The following is a 21,890-nucleotide window of genomic DNA, read 5'->3' as shown; positions in this document are numbered from 1 at the left end:
CTGGAAAACGTGATAGAAACCACTTTTGAACCAACAACCATCTGCCCAGGCAGCGTAACCTGCTCAGGACACCAAACCTCACCTTCCCACCGCACACCCAGGCCCCTTCCAACCCTGGGCACCAGCTCCTGCACCCCGGACAGACAACGTACTGCAGCCCAGCTCAGAGCAGGGCCACCTCCCGGCCGCAGCAGGCACACCTGGAAAAAAAGTGGGGCCTGGGGGGCAGGGGTGTGCACAAAGCCTCGCTGGCTGAGCTGCTGCTTTGCCAAGCTCCCAGTTGTTCTTGCAGAACTCTCTGGTGTCTTCCCACACGCTTGTCTCCAGCCCTGAATCTCTTCACAGATGGTTTCACCTCTCCATCCTCAGCAAACCACTCAAAGGGCACAAGGCCGGCCGCATCCTGCCAACTGCAGGCACTGGGTGGCAATGCTGCCACCCTCCCTAGCTTCCCCTTACCAGCTGCAGGGTGCGAAGGCCAATTTAGCATGCTTGTAAGACAGAGCAAACTCAAGGGCTGCATATCCACGCTGGAATTCAGAAAGGCTTGAACAAGCCTGGCTAAGCGAAGGGAGGCTGGCTGGCACCTTCAGGAGATCAGGAAATGGGACGTGAGGTGAGTTAATCCCCTATCTGTGTGGAACAGGAAAGCGATGCCATGTCTGATGCTGATCCCGGAGATACCTGCTAAACAAATGCTTTACACTTTCGAAAGCTGCAGAGATGCATTTTTATTTAACTCCAGTGGAGGAAGTTCTACGCTGGATGTCAAAAGGAAATGTTTTCAAATTTAAAAGTAACATGAAACTGAGCAGCCACTGAGTTGCCTTGTAATCACAATCATTGTATTTGTTAGAAGGAAACAGAAAAAGGCCCAGCTAAGCACCACATATTTATCATTTTGAAGCTAAAAATAGCAGTGACCAAATCAGCTGGAAGAAGGAATTTAAACAGAACGGAAACGATCACCAGAAATTATCTGAGAATATTTTAGAGTGTCCTGAAATTGGAAAAGGCAACACCCATTCAAATCCCCATCATGTCTTTGAGGAAAAATAGAAACAGGTAAAGTATTATGGAGGGTGGAGGAACATTAAATCCAACCACAGGTAGGAATTAGAGGCTAGGAATGATCAGTTATCTGTAAGAAAGCAAGGAGAAACCAATGGCCAGCAGAACTAGCAAAGAGAACAAACTTCTTAAGTAGTACAAAGAACAAAAAAGAACAAAAGCATTCCCAGCACAGGCCCAGAACACCCCAGAAACAGAAGAGTTGTTGACAACAACACAGAAATCAAATGCATAGTATTAAAAAAAAATCAGTTCCAAAAAAACAGACCAAAAAGCAGGTGAGACACAGCCATCAACCCCGTTAACAGTCAGTTCTTTTAGCTGTCACCTGCCCAAATCCACTCCTTTAATAAACGCTGAAGGATAAATGCTGAAGGCTTGGGAAAACATTTGGACAACCACTGCAGCCGCAGGACTCGGAGCGCCGGCAGGAGGAACTCGAGGACGCACGAAGGCAGCAGCACAGTGGAGACATACCCGGAGCTTCTCTGCAGCTCTCCCCCAGCAGGAGCTCCTGGGCAGCAGCCGGTGCATCTGGAGAAGGCTCTCTGCTAGCAGCCCTCCAGACCAGCTTGCCCTGTTACTTGGCAGCCATCACAAGATGTGCTCAGAGAAGACTTAACAGTGAGAAGGATTTTAGAAGGGAGAATTCCTCACCTCTAATAATTCAGTTTAGATGTGCAAAATGTAAGGATATTCTTTTAATTTCATTCTACGAGGATGCTTAAAATAAATCATACTGTGTGTGCAGCCTTGCTCAACCATATCTGTGCGTTATCTGTACCACAAGGAGGTAATTTCTCCCGAGTTGCATCCAGGGTGCAGCACTAGGGATCAGCTTCTTGCATTAATGCATCTGCAGGTCTGTACAGCTTCTTCTCAAGCCTTACAGAAGTCCTGACGTGAGAGATCTCTGAACCACCGGTACCGATTTTCACCAAGCCTTGAATTTGAGGAGAAATCCCACAAAACTGGAAGAAGACTAATATTTTGCCTATTTATAAAAACACATAATTAGAGAGATTGGATTATTATAGGCCTGTCAGTCTGAAAGTAATCCCTGGGAAAACAATAGTTGATGCTGAATTAAAAGGGATCAATGCCAATCATGATGTTCATGGAAAACAGACCATGTCGGGTTGATTCTGGTTTTAACAGCTCATAGTTTCCTTGACGGAGCAATAGCATCGATGTAGCAGCCACGCACAAGCAGCTCTTCCTGGCTGCCTCCTGCAGGCAGAAACACCCTCGGAGGGGAGCAGATGAAAGCCTCCCAACGCTTAGCCTGGAAGATAAAGTAGACAAATGAGCCTGGAAATAAAGCGTATGCTTTTAGCCTCTGGAACAACCAGCGTAAGATTTGGCCTCTGTCACCGTAGAGTTTCAAGGCTGGGATCACAGAGCACACGCTTCAAGAAAACCCTAATTCAAAGCAGCGTCAGGCAAGGGCAACCTTCCCATCGTTTGCAGGGGAGGGCAGATTACATGAACGATCACAGATTGCTCCTGCTGACCGTGCAGCCAGCACCCCTTCCAAGCAGTTCTGAGGATCAGAAGCATACCGCTAGCTCAGGAACCCACCTTTAAGCCCAAATCACGGCAGCGTTTGCCCCGGTGCGACGGCACCCGAGGAAGCTGCCCACGAGCTTCTGAAGCTCCTGCAAGTCACCACGCGTGGTTAGCAGCATCCTGCAGGAACGAGCGAACTCCTCGTGCAATCCTGCACGGAAACCTCTCCGGCTACACCCCCCGGCCCCTGCGAAGCGGCGCTGGAGACCCACAAGAGGGCGGTCGGGGTTGCGTTTTCCTCTCCGCCGCATCCTTCCCCCGGCGAGGCTCTCACCGCGCAGAGCCGCTCCCGGTCCGCTTGAGGCTTCTCTGGGAGCACAGCCACGAGATCTCCTGACCACAGACAACGCTTGCTGAGGATGGACGAGCTATTTAACGACCGCTGGTCCTGGGATTTCTGTGGGGCAGGCTGCTTGGGTTGCATCAGCCGCGTGGGCCCCCAAATGGCACGTGTGATCACACTGGTGTTTGCAGGACTGGGGTTTCCACCAAGTTTATGCTGGGCTTTCAAAGGAAGAAGCATTTTCTCCTATCTTATATATTCAATAATAATAATAAAAATAAAAATCAAAGATATTAAAAATAAATGCAGCATCAGACTGAAAATTAAATCTCTCCTTCCAAGCTGAAGAGATGTTATTATAGATGTTACACCGTTATTGGCGTTCAACTCAGCTTTGAGACCATGGCCACCACCACAAGTTTGATTCAGACCTGGGCTGACCATCATTAGTATTATAGGCAGTCCATTCACGTCTTTGACAGCTCTCAGAATTTCCTTATCTGCTGTTCTCATTTCCCCCTCTCTCCCAAACAAGGGCAATGCAGTGCTGCTTCCCCCCTCTGCACAAGGCATGTCACAGCTATGGATGCTTTTCCTTCTGTTCTCCTCTCCAGCTCTTCCACCAACCCCACCTCTGCTCTACATCTTACCTCTTCGCTTTCTCTCTCCTCCTTACCCTCTCTGCGCATCTCTTCTCAAAACCTTTCTTCGCCTTTATATAGTTTAACCTCCCTTCCTCTCCCAGCACGGTGCCATCTCACCTTATCTTTAACCATTGCACCACCACTACCTGCAACCATTCTCCTCGACATCCATCCAAGAATTTCTAATTTGGCTAAAATAAATAGAAAATTGATACCTTCTACGAACAGTCAAAAAAAAAAAAAAAAGACTTCTGGAAAGAAAATACATTATCAGCCTACAGAAGCCATTCAATAGCAACCAAAAGCCAGCAATGTTTTGCCTCTGCACCTGACACTGCAGCCTAAGTCATGATTGCAAAATCCTTTCAGCAACGCTGTATCTTACCAGTAAGTATCAGAAAACAGCCGAGGAAGAATCAAGGAAGAAGTACGTTTGTGTGTGTGTTGGGGGGGGAGGCTGCTTTTGCTGGCAGTACACAAGCATGCTATACTTGACTTTGGCACTGCAGCTGCTACTTCCATTTAGCAGCCCTCATTCCAGTTGTTTCCTTTGTTTGCATTATTTCAATGGCAGCGCTGTAGTAGGATTTTCATTGAACAGATAAAGCTCCATGGGGAGGCACTAGGAGCAAACATAAGACAAGCTCCAGGAATGCACAGAACATGAGAACAAAAACATGAATTAGACCATTGCCCTGCCATTGCAAGAAAAGTTGGGAGCAACGGGAGAGAAAATAAGGCAACTGCCTTCCCTGTAATTCTTTAGGGGACATTAAAAAGTGTTTCTTGTTTCTTCAACACATATGCACACGAGAATTGCAGTAGCAGAGAGAAGCATACAGGAGAACAAGGTCTCTTCTAGGAGGCAGCACTTGCAGCCCAGCCCAGCCTCACACTCCAGGAGCTGCTAAGTTACTTCTGCTTTGGCGAAGATGTCAGATATTTAAATATAGCATTTTTAAAGAGATAAGACCCTTCAGAAAAACATCTTACCTTTCAGTTTCATCTGGTTCCCTTACCCTAGCTGCATTTCACAAGCAACAGTAGCCAGTAAAATGCACTGACAAATCAAGGTCCTGCTAGCAGTGAGGAAGGTTCAGGGACAGCACCACCACTGATAATCCCTGCCTGTGGCAGGAGTGACAGCTCTGTCAGTGAGTTAGACTATCCACATAGGTAAGGTGTTTTATATATGACGAGCATTTGGGTGACATGAAGTTGAAGTGGTCTACCTGGTTGCTGTTATTTTCAGGGCCTTCCACCAGTTTTTGATGTTTACTGGATAAGAGAAGGAAGCAAGCCAAGGCAGAGGGGCTCGAGTTACAGAAGCTAAATCTGTATGGGAAAAATGCACACTTTGAGTGTGCATTGTCATGTGGACTCTATTAACCAAATGGAAACAGACATTAACAAGATGATTTCCTCTTAAAAAGAGAAAAAAATTAAAAGAGGGGAAGGAATCCTCAGTGTTTGCTAAGATCCACAAGTAAATGCATGCAAGACCGCATGCAATGCTAATCTGAAAACAGCAAAAGTGAAGGGAATAAAGCTATTTCAGATTACCCTTAACTAAGCTTTCACCCAAGTTCTGCCAAACAACACAAACCCTTTTGAAATGCATGTTCTCTTACCCAGATGACATACGTGCACTTCAGACAGCTAGTTCTGTTTGGGCAAAAACAAAGCAGGCATCAAAACTGGATTATAACAAGGATCTTATTTTGGATTTAGACGCTATGTTCTTCACCTAAAAGGCGAATCAACTAGTTGTGCGCAACTTACTTCTTAAATTTTAAACCAAATTTTGGAGATTGTTTGAGATGGCCAAGAACTGAACTCAGTACAGTGTGCAACATTTATCAGCATTGGGAAAATATAGCATTTTTACAAAAACAGCATAACAAAAATATCAAAGAGCAATTTTATTTAGCTTATTGGCACAAAACTTACAAGAACTGCGTTGATCCCTTCTTAAACTTAGTACAACTAGCAAGGGAAAAAAGGCATACTAATACATTTATAGTAAGCTGTACAGCAAGTGAAATATGGAAAGAGGCACCAGAAAGATCTACCAAAAATCAAAGTGCATGAAAAATACCTACTCTGAGCGCCTCATGGTATTGTATTAAGGCACCACTCCTTTAGAAGGCTTACTGAATACGTCAAGTGTGCAACTTCTTGGTTTGGAATGTAAAAGTCCTTCCACCTGTATCAGAATTGGATACTGCAATCCTCTGAACAGAAAGAACACTTCTCCTTGTAAATATTAAATGGAAACCTCCTTCTGTCCATATCATCTCTCAGAAGTGTCATTGTCAAATGCTTTGAAAAAGCTAACATACGCTATCAAAGCAACCAGTACATTACTTCCATTTTGAGTTGTAGTGTACACCAGGTCTATGAATTCGTTACAATGATTTTATAGAAAAAATGCCACAGACAAAAGTGACATTGGACATGTCCAGTAACAATATTACTGATAAATTACCAAAACAACTTCTAGAGACTTCCTGGAGTATCTCAAAAAAAAAAAAGGATCCGAGTAGTGTTATAATCTGGAAAAATTAAATACACTCTCCAAGAGAATGTTACGAAGCTTCCTGTAGGATTAGCAATCAAGTCTGATGAATTCCACGAAACTTCAGGAACTTTAAGTATGTAGAAGAAGCCCCATATTAGACAGTGGTGAATATTTTTCATAACTGGCAACATTTAATGCAAGTACCTGTAACTGCAAATTATGTTATACTGGTGATATGTTACAAACGTTACACAGAGAAACATCTTTAAAAGAGCCAGACAGATACCTTGGTTCATTGCGGATTCTGTATATCACTGCTCTTGATTACTACAAAAATCACACCAGGCTTTATATTTCAGCATCTTCACTAAGGACTACTCGTTTACGAGCCAAACCACTTCAGTTACAAGAAGAGGTACCACAAACCAGATTCACATCTAATGTAAACAGGTTCCAAACAACCAAACAGAAGTTGCAGAAGTTGCATCTGCTTCTTAACCAGCTTTGGCTTTGGTTTTGCTGCTCAGCTGGATCACCAGTTTCCTTAACTTGCAGGAAGAAGTTTGATAAGAAATCAATGCCCATATCAAAACTTAAGTGGGAACCAGTAAATGCAGAATATTGTATCAAACCATTGTACAACACCTCTACTGTAGAGAGTTTCAAACATCTCAGGAGCTTGAGACTGCTTAACCCGACCTTTGGAAAAGCACATTTCTTTATGGACATGCGAAGGCATTTAAATATGAACCCTAGGCATTACGATTTCATTTTTTGTCCCTCCTGTGGTGTAAACCTCAAGAACACAACTGTGTGTCCTATTATAAAACCAAAGCACCCTTGAGCATTACAAATTCTAAACAGCAAGAGCTGAAAAAAAAAGGGCATCTGGAAGTGATCTATACATTACGGAGCATGGTGTTTCACAAGTCTCAGAGAGAACAGCTCGGTTCATACTTTCTGGGATAACTTTCCCTACACCTTTGCCCAAGTACAGAGTTGTAGTTTTCAGTAACTCTTACCCCTGAATTATTTGCTACCACATATAAAACATGCCACAGTAGTGGCAGTCAGAGCTAAACATTTAATAACATAACCTTTTTGTCCTTTATTAGCAATTACAATCGGCAGAAAGAAAAACTATTCACTCAACTCATTTATTTCATGATTTATATGTAGGTCATGTAACAACTTAACATTGGTGTTAAACATTTGTGCTTCCATTCTCTGGCACTTGGAGGAGGAATTCATTTCCAGATAATCACATCTTGCTGAAGCATTCCTTTGCATTTGTCCAAACTTGAATTCCCTTAAAAAGTAATAATAAAAAATTAAAAAGGCAAAAAATAGATGGAAATATAATTTGCTTGCAAACCTCATCAACAGACTTTTTTCCATGGAAGACTACAGAAAACCCCACAAAACTCCACACAACAATGCAGAGACCACACTGGAATTGGACCACACTGCCTATTATATATATATATCAACATTAACATGTCACAGAGTTAGAGTAGGATGGAATATGTGGGAGGTTTTACGCTAGTGACTTCCAACCTTCTGTGACTGCAACGCTCCTAGATGCTGAAAGTTTGCATCTGATCCCCTGCTGACATGATATATATACTAGCCTAGCCTTTCACAAGCTAAACATACCTTTTTGCACATGCTAATCTGCATAACAGCATAGCTTATAAGAGCCTCCTTCAAATCGCAATTCTTTTGCTCTTTAAACCGTTCAATGTCAGCCCAGGCACTTTTCACAAAGTCTCTGGAATTGAAAGCAACATTTCTGTTAGTGTTTTATACGTTACAACCTTAGCTCTTCTTCCTTCCTCTGAACCCACAGCAAGGAAGTTTTATGTATGATAAAGCACTTTATGTTTCAGTCAGCAAACCAAGTTCTGTATTTATTATTCATCCCACAGTGTTCTCATTTTATAATTGGCACTACCGCTTAATTCTCCATCTACTTCTAAAGATTTTTAAACCAGAACCAGTTTCACAGGATTTTTTTTTTTTTAAATATAGTAAGCATCACTGCCATAGAACCAGCATAATTCAGAATACACTTTTCTCTTCAGATTTTCTCAGTGATAAAATATCTTTATGCTAATACTCGCACACAACATTCCATGTTTCTATTTCAATTGTCAAGTCTGAATCTTGGTCTTTCCAATGTGAAAACTCAGTTGTCAACAGGATTTGAGACAGCAAAGTGTAACAACATTTACAATGCAAATTTGACTTGGACAATTCACTTCAGGAATTAATTTTGTTGGTTTGGTGATGTATCTTCAGGTCTCCTTAACCAAAATGGAAGTAGATTTCTGTAATTCATGGCTTTTCATTTGTGCTGGACTGTACACACAAGGCAAGTATTCACTTGAAAATTGCTTCCAGAGCTACAAAAGCAGATCTCCAGTACTTCTGTCAAAATGATTAAGAAATTGCGTTTACTGAATGTCTTGTTGTTTTGAACTGCTCATGAACTAGGCTTATCTTTTCAGCTCTAATCCTAACATACCAGGAGATACCACATTAACCCCTTCTATTATACGATGAACATGTTTTGACACAAACACATTGCTTTAGGAATGCTAGTTCCTATTTTTCATATTTGCATTCCTGAAGAAAATTTCATTACAGCACTGAGAAGCAGTTACTCAAACACAGCTTGCCAGAACTTCTAATCTCTTTCACACAGGAGTCAGTTATCCCCCATATGAGGAGCTGTAGAATATTAGCTTAGGACCCATGCATATAAACCAAACTAAATACTGTATTTGAAGCAAATCAGCTTTTGAGTCTTAGGCTATTCAGCTGCAGACCTACAAGCCCACCTGCTAAACATATTACTAGCTGAACATAAAAGCAAGCAAGTCAGCCATTAGAGTGGGCTCAGTAACTGGGAAAGTCATCAGGTTTTACATAAGCCATATACTCAGACCAGAAGCTAACTGCATGTACTGTACTTTATTTCACAACTTGCAGCTGACAGGAGCTTTTATAGACAGCTCATAAACACCAAGAATATATTAAAAACACTTATAAAATGCAAACACCTTCAAGAGCATCCAGTCGATGACTTTTGCTAAGACAAGCTCCGTCTCCTTTGAACAAATCAAGCCTGTTTACCTGCCTTCCAGATTTTTAGACTTCAGTTGTTCTTCTCCTTCCTGTATCTGCTCTTCTAGAATCTTTATCTTGGCTTCCCTCTGCTCAGGGGTTTCCTGCCCGAACAGCTTGCTGGTCATCCCTTTCAGAGAGAACGTTCTCATAGTCTACAAAAGACAAAAGACACTATAGATTTTGGAATTCCTGAGCAGAGCCATGATACATCACATGATTTTTACCAGCATTAGGGCTTATTATTCAGTTCATTTTTGTCTTTAACTACCAGAAAATGGCACATTTCATTTCTTGAATGTCCCATAGATAGGTAGCAATTGAAGGTATGGCAGCTCATATTATATAGAGACAAGTGAGGATGGAGAAGGGAACAGAAACTTGTATCTCAGCTTTTATTCCCAGGAACTCTGGACCCTTCAGACACCTTTAAGTAATTTGATGTTCAAACTCTTACAGCTTGTCTGTGGATTAGACCATAAGCAAGTCATTCCACTGGCATGGGTAAGCTTCCAGACAAGTTTTTCCTCAGACTGAGGTAGGAAAGAACTTAAAGCCTTGCATTTTGTATTGTAAAGAAAAACCATAAAGTAGTTCTCCACAGGATGTCAATAGATTCAACAGCAATATTAACAATTTTAAATACACGTTACTAGTAGTAGTTTCTTAGCCATTGTCTTCCATATAAGAGGAACTAACACCATGTATCAGTAATGTCCATGTTCCAAAAGGCAGTGGAAGCCTTCCAGAAATCCTATCATTTTGACCTCTAGGGTAGTTATTGTTATTCTGCTCAGTTCCTATTTCCTGCAACCCTTTACTTGCTCTCTATCGAATTCTCTTATTGAACACTAACAGCTTACGTCACCAAGAACCAAGTTACTTTTAAACCTCAGAGGCCTACAGCTCATAGGATACTGCTTCTCATAACCAGCAGCCAGCATGTTAGTGCCATTTAAATGTCATTCTAAGTAACTTGGCTCACACACACACACACACAAAAAAAGGCATCTTGGAGAAGAAAGTGGAAAAAGACTCACTCCTGTTGCCAGCTCCTCACACTGCTGTTTCTTAGATGTTAGGTCCTGTGCCGCCATTTCCAAGTCATATTGCATTAATTCATGTTTCCTGCAAACTGCCCTGAAAAGTAAGTAATGAAAGATCTGTCACATACTACTTTGTTTTGCTACGTTTCCCTCCATTTAAACTTTACAAACAGCAGAATGCTTTGTTTGGCAGGCAACATATTCAGTTATTTATCTAGCTCAAACTCAACAGCCCTATCACAGAATGCCTAACTCTGCAATTACTGTAGCTTGGATCAAGGTATAAAGAAAGTTCTTATTCCAGCAGCATTCTGATCTTCTGATCTTCTTTTTAGACTCATTCCAAGACACCCTCAGCAATATGAGCCCTGCCGCCTACTTAAGTACACCACTGTAAAATAATTTTATTCAAAATACATCAGAGAAAAATCACAACTACGACAAAAGGTAACCAGAGACAGAACATGTCACAGCAGCAATGCATCAGTCAATCATAAAATTCTTCACGTTTTATTTTTTAAACGAAACAAGAAACAGTGCTCTTAGATTCACATAGTGCCTTTCATCTGGAAAAGAGGCAAGTTTCCTCTGACCACCTGCAGCAAGTCCCAGTCCTGTGTGGGCTGATGAGGCTACATCCGTACTCCACTGCCGGATGCGTGTTCATCTCCCAGGAGAGGCTACTTGTGCTCTGGGTTCCCTGACAGCAGCCATCACACTCGCCAACTTGATTCTCTACAGTATTACTGGACCTCTCCGAAAAGTTCAGAGCCAACCCAGGGAGAGCATAATAGCACTAGGTGCAATCTTACAGCGTAAAGAAATTTGCTTTCACATCCACGCTTGTAATGGAGACTGCCCTATGAAGTTTAGTCTAAAACAATTAAAAAAAATCTGTGTTTAGCTGCATAGTAATGTACAGGATAAAAGTTACGCAGGGCACTTTGAAATCTGCTGGGACTTCTAACAGCTGTGGTAGCTTTATTTGGCCTCTTTTAAAAGCTGAAGCTTTCAGCACATTGGGACACAACTAGCCAAGGAAACAGTGTAACCAGAGGAATAAACAGCATTATCTTCCACAGTATCCAGATCTTAACATTTCCATCATTTCACTTACTGACCAGCTAGCTGAGTTTTAAATTTTTATTGCCACCCACACAGCAATAAATACAAGTAAGCTAAATAAGCGGTAAGAATGTGAAGATTCCATAACACTGAAATTTCTACTTCTCAGAGAGCAGAAGATACCAAAATTCAACACCAACACAGTATTAGAGGAAATCACGATAATTTTCACTTGATCTCTATACTTCTGTACATACCGTAGTGCTTCTGCATAGAAGAGATACTCTTTCAGCTGATCTGCATAATGTTCCTCTTCTTCCAGGATGTCATCAATAGAAGCTGCATATCTGGTGAAAAAATGGGCACGGTCACGTAGGAATTCATTAATTTAACCTTTATGGACTGCACATACAGTAACAAGGGAGGACACCTGTTTGACAGAAAGGCCAGTCACAAAGTAAAACAGTAAAACACGCTTCTAAAAAGGGGTTTTCCTTTGTCCTTTGTTTTTAATTAAACTCTGAATCAGCTAATATAAACATTCCTGCAGGCCTGTTTCTTTCGTTGTTACTACTATAAATCTTTTGATGAGTACAAGATTTATCATAAGTTTCCTGCTGAAGATGAGGCAGTTTTTATTACAGGAAAGGAACACAATTTATTCCTTGTCTTCAGTGGATTGTCAACAGGCAGCACCAAGGCAAAAAGGAAAGATATGATGCAGAAGAAATCCTGCAAGGCTGAAAGCACTACATCTTAGAAACGTGAACATCATACCTTCTCAAAAGCAAAGGGGTAGTATTTAAAAGGCTTCTTTTATTGTTTTTTATTCAGCCAACTCATAAGCCTGAGAACAAAACTCATAGTGCCCGCTCTGAACGCCAAACCACAAAGTCCTTCGGCTCCTTGAAAATGGTGTTGCTTTGCCTGCTGTGAAAGTCAGGCGTATCAGTTCAGAGCAACAAGAAGTTTAAACCTGCCTTTTAGGGAGAAATCTTCAGAAGCACAAGGGTTTTAATTAATTCCACAGCTCTTATACTCAGTAAGTTTCATCATTTAGGCTGACGTCTACTAGAAATGGCAAAAAGCACTTCCTTTTTCTAATTTGTATTGCTGACTGAACAGTATTTAATAGGTTCCCACTAACCAACGTGACTGCGCTCAGACACATCTGCAGGAACCGGCCCACAGCTAAGAGATGTTCACATCTCACTTGGCACAGTGACAAAAATAGGATGCTGCTTTAGTCAGCAATACGGAGCACGTACCATTACCGATGAACAGAATGAATGAGAGCCTATCACAAACACTACCAATTCCGTTTGGGCTCTTGAGTCTGTGGCAATCCCTGGCACAGAAGAAATAAGTATTTCCACATCTACAGGCTCCCTGAAGTAAGCATGTGTCCATGTTTGTCTAGTGACCAGCACAATGCAACCAAATGTTAGTTACTGCACCTCTTTCCTTTAAAGTTTGTGCAAAGTCTTTGAGTTCTTCAGTTTCTTCTGGTGCTTCTCCACTAATTATCTCTAATAAAGAAGCGGCAGAGTCAAGCTGAAAGGTAACTGGTAATATGACTTGGTAGAGAACAGAACATTCTTCCTGCAAGTTCTAGAACAATAACATCACTTAGATACTGGGAATCTAAGGTAGGTGTATGATGGAGACACTTGTACTGAATGTTATTATCATCAGGCCCACTGCCCTGCTCAGAAGAACTGCATAGGTTCTTCATATACTTGCAGGAGAACTGGAAGAATGAGGAGCTTGAGGAAGTGTGGTAGATGTGCTCATCTGTTCAAGTATGATTTTTTTAGTTTTTTATTTTTATTTTTTTTTAAGTTTGCAAGGAAGGTAAGTTCCTCTGATGCTCTGTGAAATCAAAGACATAGCACACCCAGGAAAAGTCCTACCAAGTCTACTTGTGATGAATAAGCACAATACCCAAGGTGACCAGCAACACTGGAACAGTTCAAGTAGAAGGGGTAAAAGAACAGAGAGAACAAGAATTCACATTGTGAATCAAAGCAAGGAAGAAGTCCAAATTGTTGAAAAACATGCATATTCTGAAAAATCCTACAGCCACACAGGTCATATGTGGCTTACTCTCCCTATTCTTAAGTTCTGAAGTATTTTTAGTGTAGCGGTCAGATTTCCCAGGGTAGCAGATGGACCACATTTCAGTTTCAACTAAGTACTAAGTCTGTAGAACTGTTAGAGCTTGTATGTGGCAGAACAACTCTCCCAAAATAAACAAACACACAAAACACATTACCTGGGCCAGACTTCCAAGACACTACTACTTTGAAAGCAAACTTAAGTAATACAAACTATATTCCTGACCGTCTAAGCTGAAATTTAGACACTGGCTTGTCCAAAGCAGATAGTCAAACCAGGGAAAAAACTTAAGGAGAAACACTGTAGTAGGTACTAAAGGTACCCAGTATGTTCCCACTCTTCTTGGGAATCTTCAACTAAAATCCTGTTTTAATTTAGACTGATCCCACCTGTAATGACAGTCCAGTTGATAAAGAGATAAAGGGCCACTCATTAATCACATAAAGGACAGAAGTCAAAGGTCAGACGTCTCTTTCATATTTTAAATGCCAGAATTACAGTCATTCATTTGAGCTTTCTCAGCATACTCAGTTGTTTTTGTTAATCACTTTAGCAAGCCTCATCCTGTTATACAACATGCACCCAGAGGTACTTTGGGATGTCTTCTCCATATATTAAGCAGTTTTATATCATCCTAAACTTTTGAGATGTTATTGTTTAAATAAATAAATACTAAAGACTACAGCACATGGGGTAGATAGACAGTAATTAAATTTGTTTTGGAAGTTTATCAGGCAACCTTCCTGAAGTAGCTTTCTGTTGCAACAAAAGTTCTCAGTCTAATGTTATGAGAAGAGTAACTGCATTGGTAAGTTACACTTTCAAGAGATCATCAACGTGATCCTTGTTGGTAGGAGACTACGTGAATCTTACAGCTGCCATTTCTTGACTGTCACTAAAAGATTACCGTTGTACAAGAATGTCAGAGCAGAAGAGATGACAGACAATGAAAGCTACCTCAGATGTCATGCAAAAAAGGTTAGCCAGAGTCACCGCCATTACTCCGGATCTTTACTCCTAACCATATCACAGAAAAACATCTCCCATGTGTGGAGAAGGTTCAGCCGCCTGACTGAGAGGTCAGACCCACTTCAGTTGATTAAGCTTTTTCTAGGTGTTGACAGTTGTTAGGTTCTGTCTGTTTCATTTTACATTTAGGGTGATGCATCTCAACCACTGAGAATGTACTTGTGCCTACCCAGCTTTTCCACATTACAGCATGTTTTCACAATGTCTTCAATTTTTGCATATTGCAGTAGGTGCTGAACACTGCACTCCACCTCTACTTCAATTATTTTCTTCTAAAAGCAAAATGCATTGTCCATTTCTTTATTCTCACCAGAGCTTTCCGTTTAGAAAAACATAATAGTTTTTTTGGATGTAAACCATCATGTTAACAAAGCACAGAAGCGTGAATAAATTCAGAAGAGTCCAAATTCTTAAAGATCTAATTAAAACAGGGTTCTTCTGAAGAAACCAAGAGCAGTTTGGCATGGCTCTTCAAACCCTTCCATTTGATGAGGCATAGTATCAAATACAACCAAGCAGTAGCACCACATACATAGATCTGCACTGTGAACTGATAGCTTTACTTCTACACAAATTATACTCTATAAGTAAAAATATATATATATAAGGAAGTGTCAAATAGCTTTCATTTGTTGTTGGAGATGTTACTTTACAGTAGCACCTGATTACAGAAGAGGAATCAGAGTCACAAGAAGTTATACTGTTTCACTTATGGTATACAACTACCTGGAAAGCAAAAAGCATGAACCTAGAATAGCACTTCTGTGAGCACTCCAAAGTGCTAGACTCTTATTTTGAAGGCAGCGTTTCACGTACTCTGCCAACTGACTCTAGAGATGCAAAGAGGGAGGATTCCCTACTTTATTACATCCAGACAGTATTTGTTTCAAGAATCCATTAACGTTTTGGTGCTGAATAATTAAATTTCTTAGCTTTGTGTAATTAAGCCCAAATCTATGTACCATCCACTGCATGGTACGAAATACCACTACCAAAAACAAACGGAACTCATCAGGTCTGCAGTACATTAAAGTTGTATTCCACCAGTTTCTGGCATAGTAGCTTAAAAGAAAAGCTGGAAGAATTCCAAGCACTTCTACAATTTCAAAATAATAATAAAAAAGAAACCCCTCTGGTTCTCCTGAGACCTTTTGAGCTACTTAATACAGTACATGGATGCTAAAATTGTGCCTGCATCCAAGTCACAGAAAAGTTGTGCACCTAAAAACAATGCACCCCCAACTTTCTCGGTGCACTACTTGTATGCACTTTGGGGTTGAGGGAAAAGAGAGGAAAGAGGGAGAGTTCTACATCTGGCTTACATCAAGCTATCAGATATTCAGTCAGTACTTACACATCCATGTGGTGGCCAGCACTCTGCAACCCATCCCCCATCTCCTTTTCAATTGCACTCCACTCGCTGTACGAAAAACAAACGAGAAACAACATCACACGTGAAGGGTAAGGGAAGTTAATAAGCTGCATCCTGTATATAGTTTCTTTCCAGGTGACACCTGAATGGAAACTGCCTTCAAGTTGGACTTGGCCAAACTGTTTTCTTCCTCTAAGCAGCAGCACTGACAGTGTAACTGCAAGGCTATTTAAGGCGCTCTGTTAAACAACTGTCCCTGCTGCCTAAACTCATCCTCATAAACATGCAGAGCTTGAAGTTGGTTTTGAGCCAAGAGGGTCTTGTTCAAATAGCTAAAACTAAATCAGAGAGAGACTAGAACTTAAAGGAGAGAGAGCGAACTTTCTAAAAACAGAATCTGGTCCACCTCATTTGCCAAGGAGAAACTGAGCCCTCCACACTTGCAACACGTCAGATAGAAGCCTCTCATTGCGAAAAAATAGAAGGTGGGATTTGACATTTGCAAGCCTTTTACCTCCTCTGAAATGGTTTGCTGTATGTTGTTTTCTATTTTTATGGTAGATTGCTGTTTAGTTCCATTCATTAAAAAAATATCAACTCATAACTGCCTCCTGCCTCATTACTGCAACTCCCTATTCACACTGGGGAGACCATTTGGATAAAGTAGGAAACAGAGCTACAGTAAAGAAAGCAAGATACTTGTTCAGGACACCCATGTACACTGCAAATTTAATTGTGTTCTCAGCTTTGTGAAACTTTATGAAACTTATTAGTTATAAGATTTACATTGACAATTCTTTATGCAAGAAAAAAGCAGAGGGACAGTCCCTTCTACTTCACATAATTTGTGCCTAATGTGTCTATTTTGTCCTTCACTTTTTCATAAACATTCCACTCCGTTAATGTTGACATTTGTTTGTCTTTGTGTTATTACAGAACTACACCTAATTTCACTTTAAAACCCCCAATGAGAAAGACATCTGCAATCCATTAACCCTGAGAATTAAATTTAGCACTTGAACAGTGTGTAGAAGCAGGAGGTTTCCCTTAACCAGAAGTTTAGATTCTTCAATTCTCCAGTGAGATGGAAAACTTGAGCATGCAATTCACTTATATAAATCAAAAACGATAGGCAAATTCACTTTAAAAACGGTACTAGAATTGGATAGATACAGTTGTTGGGTTTTAACTATTTAAAGGACCTCGAGGTTTTTCAGATAACACCATGAAAATAGGCAGTAAGTTACGTCCTGAAGAAACAGAATGCAAATGACACAACGGAAGTCCCAAAGTTCTGGAATACAAAACAAAAAAAACTAAAGTACTTAAAACTAAGCACAGCAGATTCAGAGAGAGATCACTGTATTCAACATACAAATCTCATTAGTTCTGCAAGACAAAATTTTTCAAGCCAGACATTTAAATATTGCAGACGTTATATGTTTGCAAAACCAAAACAAATTCACTACTCTCTTTACATATACCTGTAAGCACATTTAAAACCTAAAAATCTTACCTGAATACTCTTCCATAGTTGCCATGGACTTTATAGACACCATATAGCCGGTCTGCCACCCTCTAGAACATTTAAAAGTTAATTTTTGGTCATCAACATCAAAGAACTTGCGTTGTGAAAAATCCACACACAAAATCCAAGTCTTAATATTTTTACACAGGTAAATAAGATAGGGCCTAAGTCTAGTCTAAGCTACTACTGAAGGAAAAGATCAACAGCATAAAATCTTTGAAGACTGAAGTCACAGTCGAGGCTGTAATGAAGAGTAACATTTGAAGTATTTCTTTGGAAGCACTCATGTACAGGGTACGTCAATGGAGACCACAAATTATCAGTTAATTCAGTTTTTGATAAAAAGATGTAAGGCATATCCTCCTTTACCTGAATAATGCTAAATTTATATACACACTTGCTTATTTAACATAAATATGGCAAGACAAAAATCCATCCTGACATCAAGACCGCAGGGAAAGCTTCACTAGCATTCTAACAAGTGACTTGATTTTTCCATCTAGCTCAGTGAAACGAAGAAAAGGAAATGAGCTATCCATTGCAGAGCTTATTGCTAGAGCTAGATATGTCATTTCAGCTGTTTGGAGAGTTAGTACCTACTGCAGCCAGCACTACAAAGCTGGCGAGAACATCAGAAAGAGAGAGCACATGTACAATTTGAAGTGTGACTTGTAATCCAGATAATGCCCTTGTAATTGTGGTGTATCAAGGAATAAGACTGAAGTTGTGTAAGAGTTACAGAACCTGTTAAAGCAGTAAAAAGGAAATGTAAGCAAGTCACCCAATAGATCTCACGCACAGAGTCCTGAGAAAAAGGCACTGTTAGTACAATACCAGTGATTAATCCTCTCATGTACCTCGGTTCAACAGGGCAATCAATTACCAACCTTCCCCACAGCACAGTTTTCATCAAAAATTAAATCTCCGTGAAGCATACTAAAAAGGCAGTATCATGCTCCTCTTTATTCGAATTGTGATTTCCTGTTTACTTTGTCTTTTTTTTAAAAAAAAATCTTCCATTGTCAACCCACAGTATACTATGCATGACATAGTTGCTCTCATCATTAAAAAGAACATTATTCTTCAGAGACTGAAGAACAAGCCAAAAAAAACTGTGCTGGGAAGCATGCACAATTCATACTACAAGTTCTGGAAAACAAAGTTTTATATATCTGACCAGAAAATTGTGTTTTGAGTCCCTTCCTAACCCAGACACCCAGCAAAAGCCACTTGCCAGCTGAGTGGACATCTTGGTCCTCTTTAAAAGATCTCCTCCTGATATGTGACCAGCGGGGGGGTGGGCAGATTAGCAACACACATCATCCTAAACTGTCCTATGTGAAACTCTCCCCCACACACCTCTACCCCAGCCCCACAAAATCTGCACGAAGCCAGTACTCCCCTTCCCATCTCCTGCCCCACACTTGAGAGTTGGGCTCTCTGAGGCAGAACTGCCCTTCTTCTAGAACACGTATACCAGTTCTCTTGACTAAACAAGAAATGCTGCCTTACAAATAAGTTACCCTGTTTGTCACGACACACATGGGAAATACTTACAGCTCTGACTCGCAGAAGGTGTGATATGACAGACTGCAGTTCATCGCTATAGTGTTTTAGCTCAGTAAATCTCCTGGGAGCAGGAAACAGATAGTACATCATTAGCCATCACGAAAGCAAGCTGTCACAGAATGAATGCAAGATAGAGCCACAACACTACAGCCAGCGAGATGGAGCCCGGGTTACGCTGAGGACTCCTAAAGAAGTGACTGCAGAGTTTAGTTTCCCTAAAACGAACAACCCCAACACTTGCATGACTACTGCTTTTGAAATGCAAATGCTGAAGGTTCTGATCAATTTAAGAGACATTTTATGAAATAAGTAGTGAACTGAAATTACTAATTTATTTTTTATGGGGTTTATAAGAGCAAGTGTTAGCGAATAGGAAAGTTTAAAATAAGTACAAAGCTGAAGTTTGTGAACATGTTTTTATGAAGTAATATGGTTCAGCATTTCTGACCTGACAAAGGTATTTACTTTCAAGCTGCCATCTAGCCAGTTTGGAGTATAGCCTTTCAGAAATTCAAGGAAGCTTTCATAATTATCACAATGCCACTAAGGTGTACAGTAACTAGCTGTGCATGAAACCCCGTTGAGAACTAAAGCTGCTCGTGGCTAAAAGCAAGCCAGTTACCACAGCCTTAGAAGATATCAGTCCAGCTACTCATTGGGAGTGCTCATGTGCACGTTGCTGGCCTGCCACTACTGAAAGCAACAGGCATTTATCAGCCACCCCAATCAAGCCTTGGTGGTAATTTCAGTTGACACAGTTTGGCTCATCCTAATTAGAAAGCTGAGTCAGTTACCACATCTTTGGTAGTCACAGGTGACCAATTAGGCCACAGCAGCCACCACTTGTGCATAAATCCTCCCTGTTACACTGAAGTCTAACTCACAACTCACTCTGAAAGCACATGGCGCACAAGAACATGCTTCATTTTGATAGGTAAGGTTGCTTCTGGCTTCCTAAGTTACTAAACAACGATCTGAAAATAAACACTGAAGAATGCAACTGGAATGAAAGAATTAGACACTAAAATTAGCCTTCTAAAGCTGATGTTCAACCATAAATAAAACACACCTGAACTCTTCCACCTACTGCACGCACACAGCCAGGCTTTGTATTTCAGAATAGTTTGTACCCAAGAGGTCTTACTGAAATGAATCAGGTCACTTGCTTTGGGTGACCAAGTATGAAATTCCAGGGTTTTTCATTTAACACCTCTTCTTCCCCTGCCAGGAAGTGTTCCCCTAAAATATTCTCCTCCCTACGTTCAGGAAGTAGAAGCTTTATTACCATTTCTAGTATTTCTGATCTCCAAGGAGCATCTTTTATAGGATTATGACACACACAGGGTTAAAGTACATAAAAAGATTTAAAAGCCAGCAGAGAAGCTGTATGGGAAAAATAAATATAGTCATTGATCTGCTCTCTAAACCCCACTGTGCAATCTTTTCAGTTTACACTTTATAAAATACGCACCAGGGCAGCATGTCAGACAGCTGCAGACACAAACAGTGAAGATATTTGAAATAATTGAACTAAGAACAAAAGATTAAAAAGCATGCCTTCAGCTCAGGAAGACTCCCTTTTCCACTCCAGAAATTTATAATGAAAAGCGTTATTTATCCTGTTTTGTGGCAAGAAAGCTTTCAGGAATGCTGTACTCCCTTGAAGGCAAGGGTCAGGAACCCAAGAGAACTCTCAGTATCCTGGGCTCCAGCAGCAGTATGTTGTCTCTTATGCCAGTACATTAAAAAAAGTCACCTTAGAATCAAGCTATCAAGCTGTCGTCTTTTTGTTGTCTCATAACAGCATAAACCAAAGTGATGCTATTTTTTGCCCAATGTTTCCTGAAGGCCAAGTCTTACAAATACCAGTTTTTGCATTGTGAACCAAGACCTGGTTTTGGCACTCAATAACTGCCTAGCAAACCTAACCCTCTTCCCTTGGTTTTACTGGTTCTTCAACATTACCAACAGCCTAGATATTTCAGAAGTTTGAGCAATTAAGTAGAACTTCGGATAAAAATGATGAACAAATCAGGTTACATTTCTGTGAGTTTCATCTCAAAAATATTTTATGGTAAAGGCAAAGAAGAATCTTTCACTTACAGTAGAAGGCACTTTACTCAGCAGGGTTTTTTGTTTGCCTTCTTAATTCTGCCTTAGGAAAGGATTTAGTGTTTTCTAAAGAAATCTTTCACCAAGAAGAGAGCTATTGTTTTGATTCAAAGCACAGAAGGAGAACAAGAGGATGGGTGCCATGAGACCAAGTTAGAGAAGTCTGTAGGAGAGAAACTACAAATTTACCTCCGAGTACCAGAATATCACGTTTTTATCACCATACGATTCCATCAGAAGAGATCTTAATTGCTTCCCACAGGAGGAGGTTTGCATTTGATCACCTGGAGCAGTATCTTATCAGCTGTTTAAAGTTCCTTACATTGTTTTAAGCTAAGGAGCACAGCTCCACGGCACCGCAAGACAATCTGGACTGGGAGTTGCAGCAATTCTTCACCTGGACCCTTCCCAGCTCAGGAAACTGAACGTACCCAGAAAGCTTACACTCCACCCAGCAGGGACATCTTATGTTTGGGCTAGGTGAGGTTGTTGAACCCACTTTACCACCCACTCATATAAGCAAAGGTAATGGAGAAGGGTAAGGAGTCAGACTGCAGGCAGCTCGAGCACAACTGTGCTAGGCAGAGTAAGGCACTGTGCCTCCTGTCAGAGCCACACACGCTGTATTAAAAGGCTCTCCCCGAATAAACAAATACAAGTTACGCTCATCAGTTATCAAGCAACTCTTAGAACTGCTTGCTGTTGTAACCGAAAGTTCAATTTGGAAGTTTTGTAGCTGGCAGAATACAATAGAAAGCACGTGCCGTCTCTCTCAAGTACTGTGAAGTCCCTATTGAGTTAGATACTCAGAGACTGTTTTTGTTACAAGTCCTT

The 21,890-nt window shown here is 40.8% G+C and overlaps 1 protein-coding gene across 1 annotated transcript in view; it reads right to left on the bottom strand.

The window, feature by feature from the left end:
• Positions 1 to 5,476: 5,476 nt before the first annotated feature.
• Positions 5,477 to 21,890, bottom strand: part of SNX4 (sorting nexin 4) — a 34,021-nt gene continuing 17,607 nt past the window's right edge. Inside the window, 8 exon segments of the mRNA XM_040561370.1 lie at positions 5,477 to 7,397; positions 7,745 to 7,859; positions 9,227 to 9,372; positions 10,258 to 10,357; positions 11,586 to 11,675; positions 15,830 to 15,895; positions 17,364 to 17,425; positions 18,933 to 19,005. Of these exon segments, the coding sequence (XP_040417304.1) occupies positions 7,350 to 7,397; positions 7,745 to 7,859; positions 9,227 to 9,372; positions 10,258 to 10,357; positions 11,586 to 11,675; positions 15,830 to 15,895; positions 17,364 to 17,425; positions 18,933 to 19,005 (700 nt within the window). The 3' untranslated portion in view covers positions 5,477 to 7,349.

Source organism: Cygnus olor, chromosome 6, assembly GCF_009769625.2.
Source record: "Cygnus olor isolate bCygOlo1 chromosome 6, bCygOlo1.pri.v2, whole genome shotgun sequence".
Lineage (NCBI taxonomy): Eukaryota > Metazoa > Chordata > Aves > Anseriformes > Anatidae > Cygnus > Cygnus olor.
This window is presented reverse-complemented; position numbering and strand designations above follow the sequence as displayed.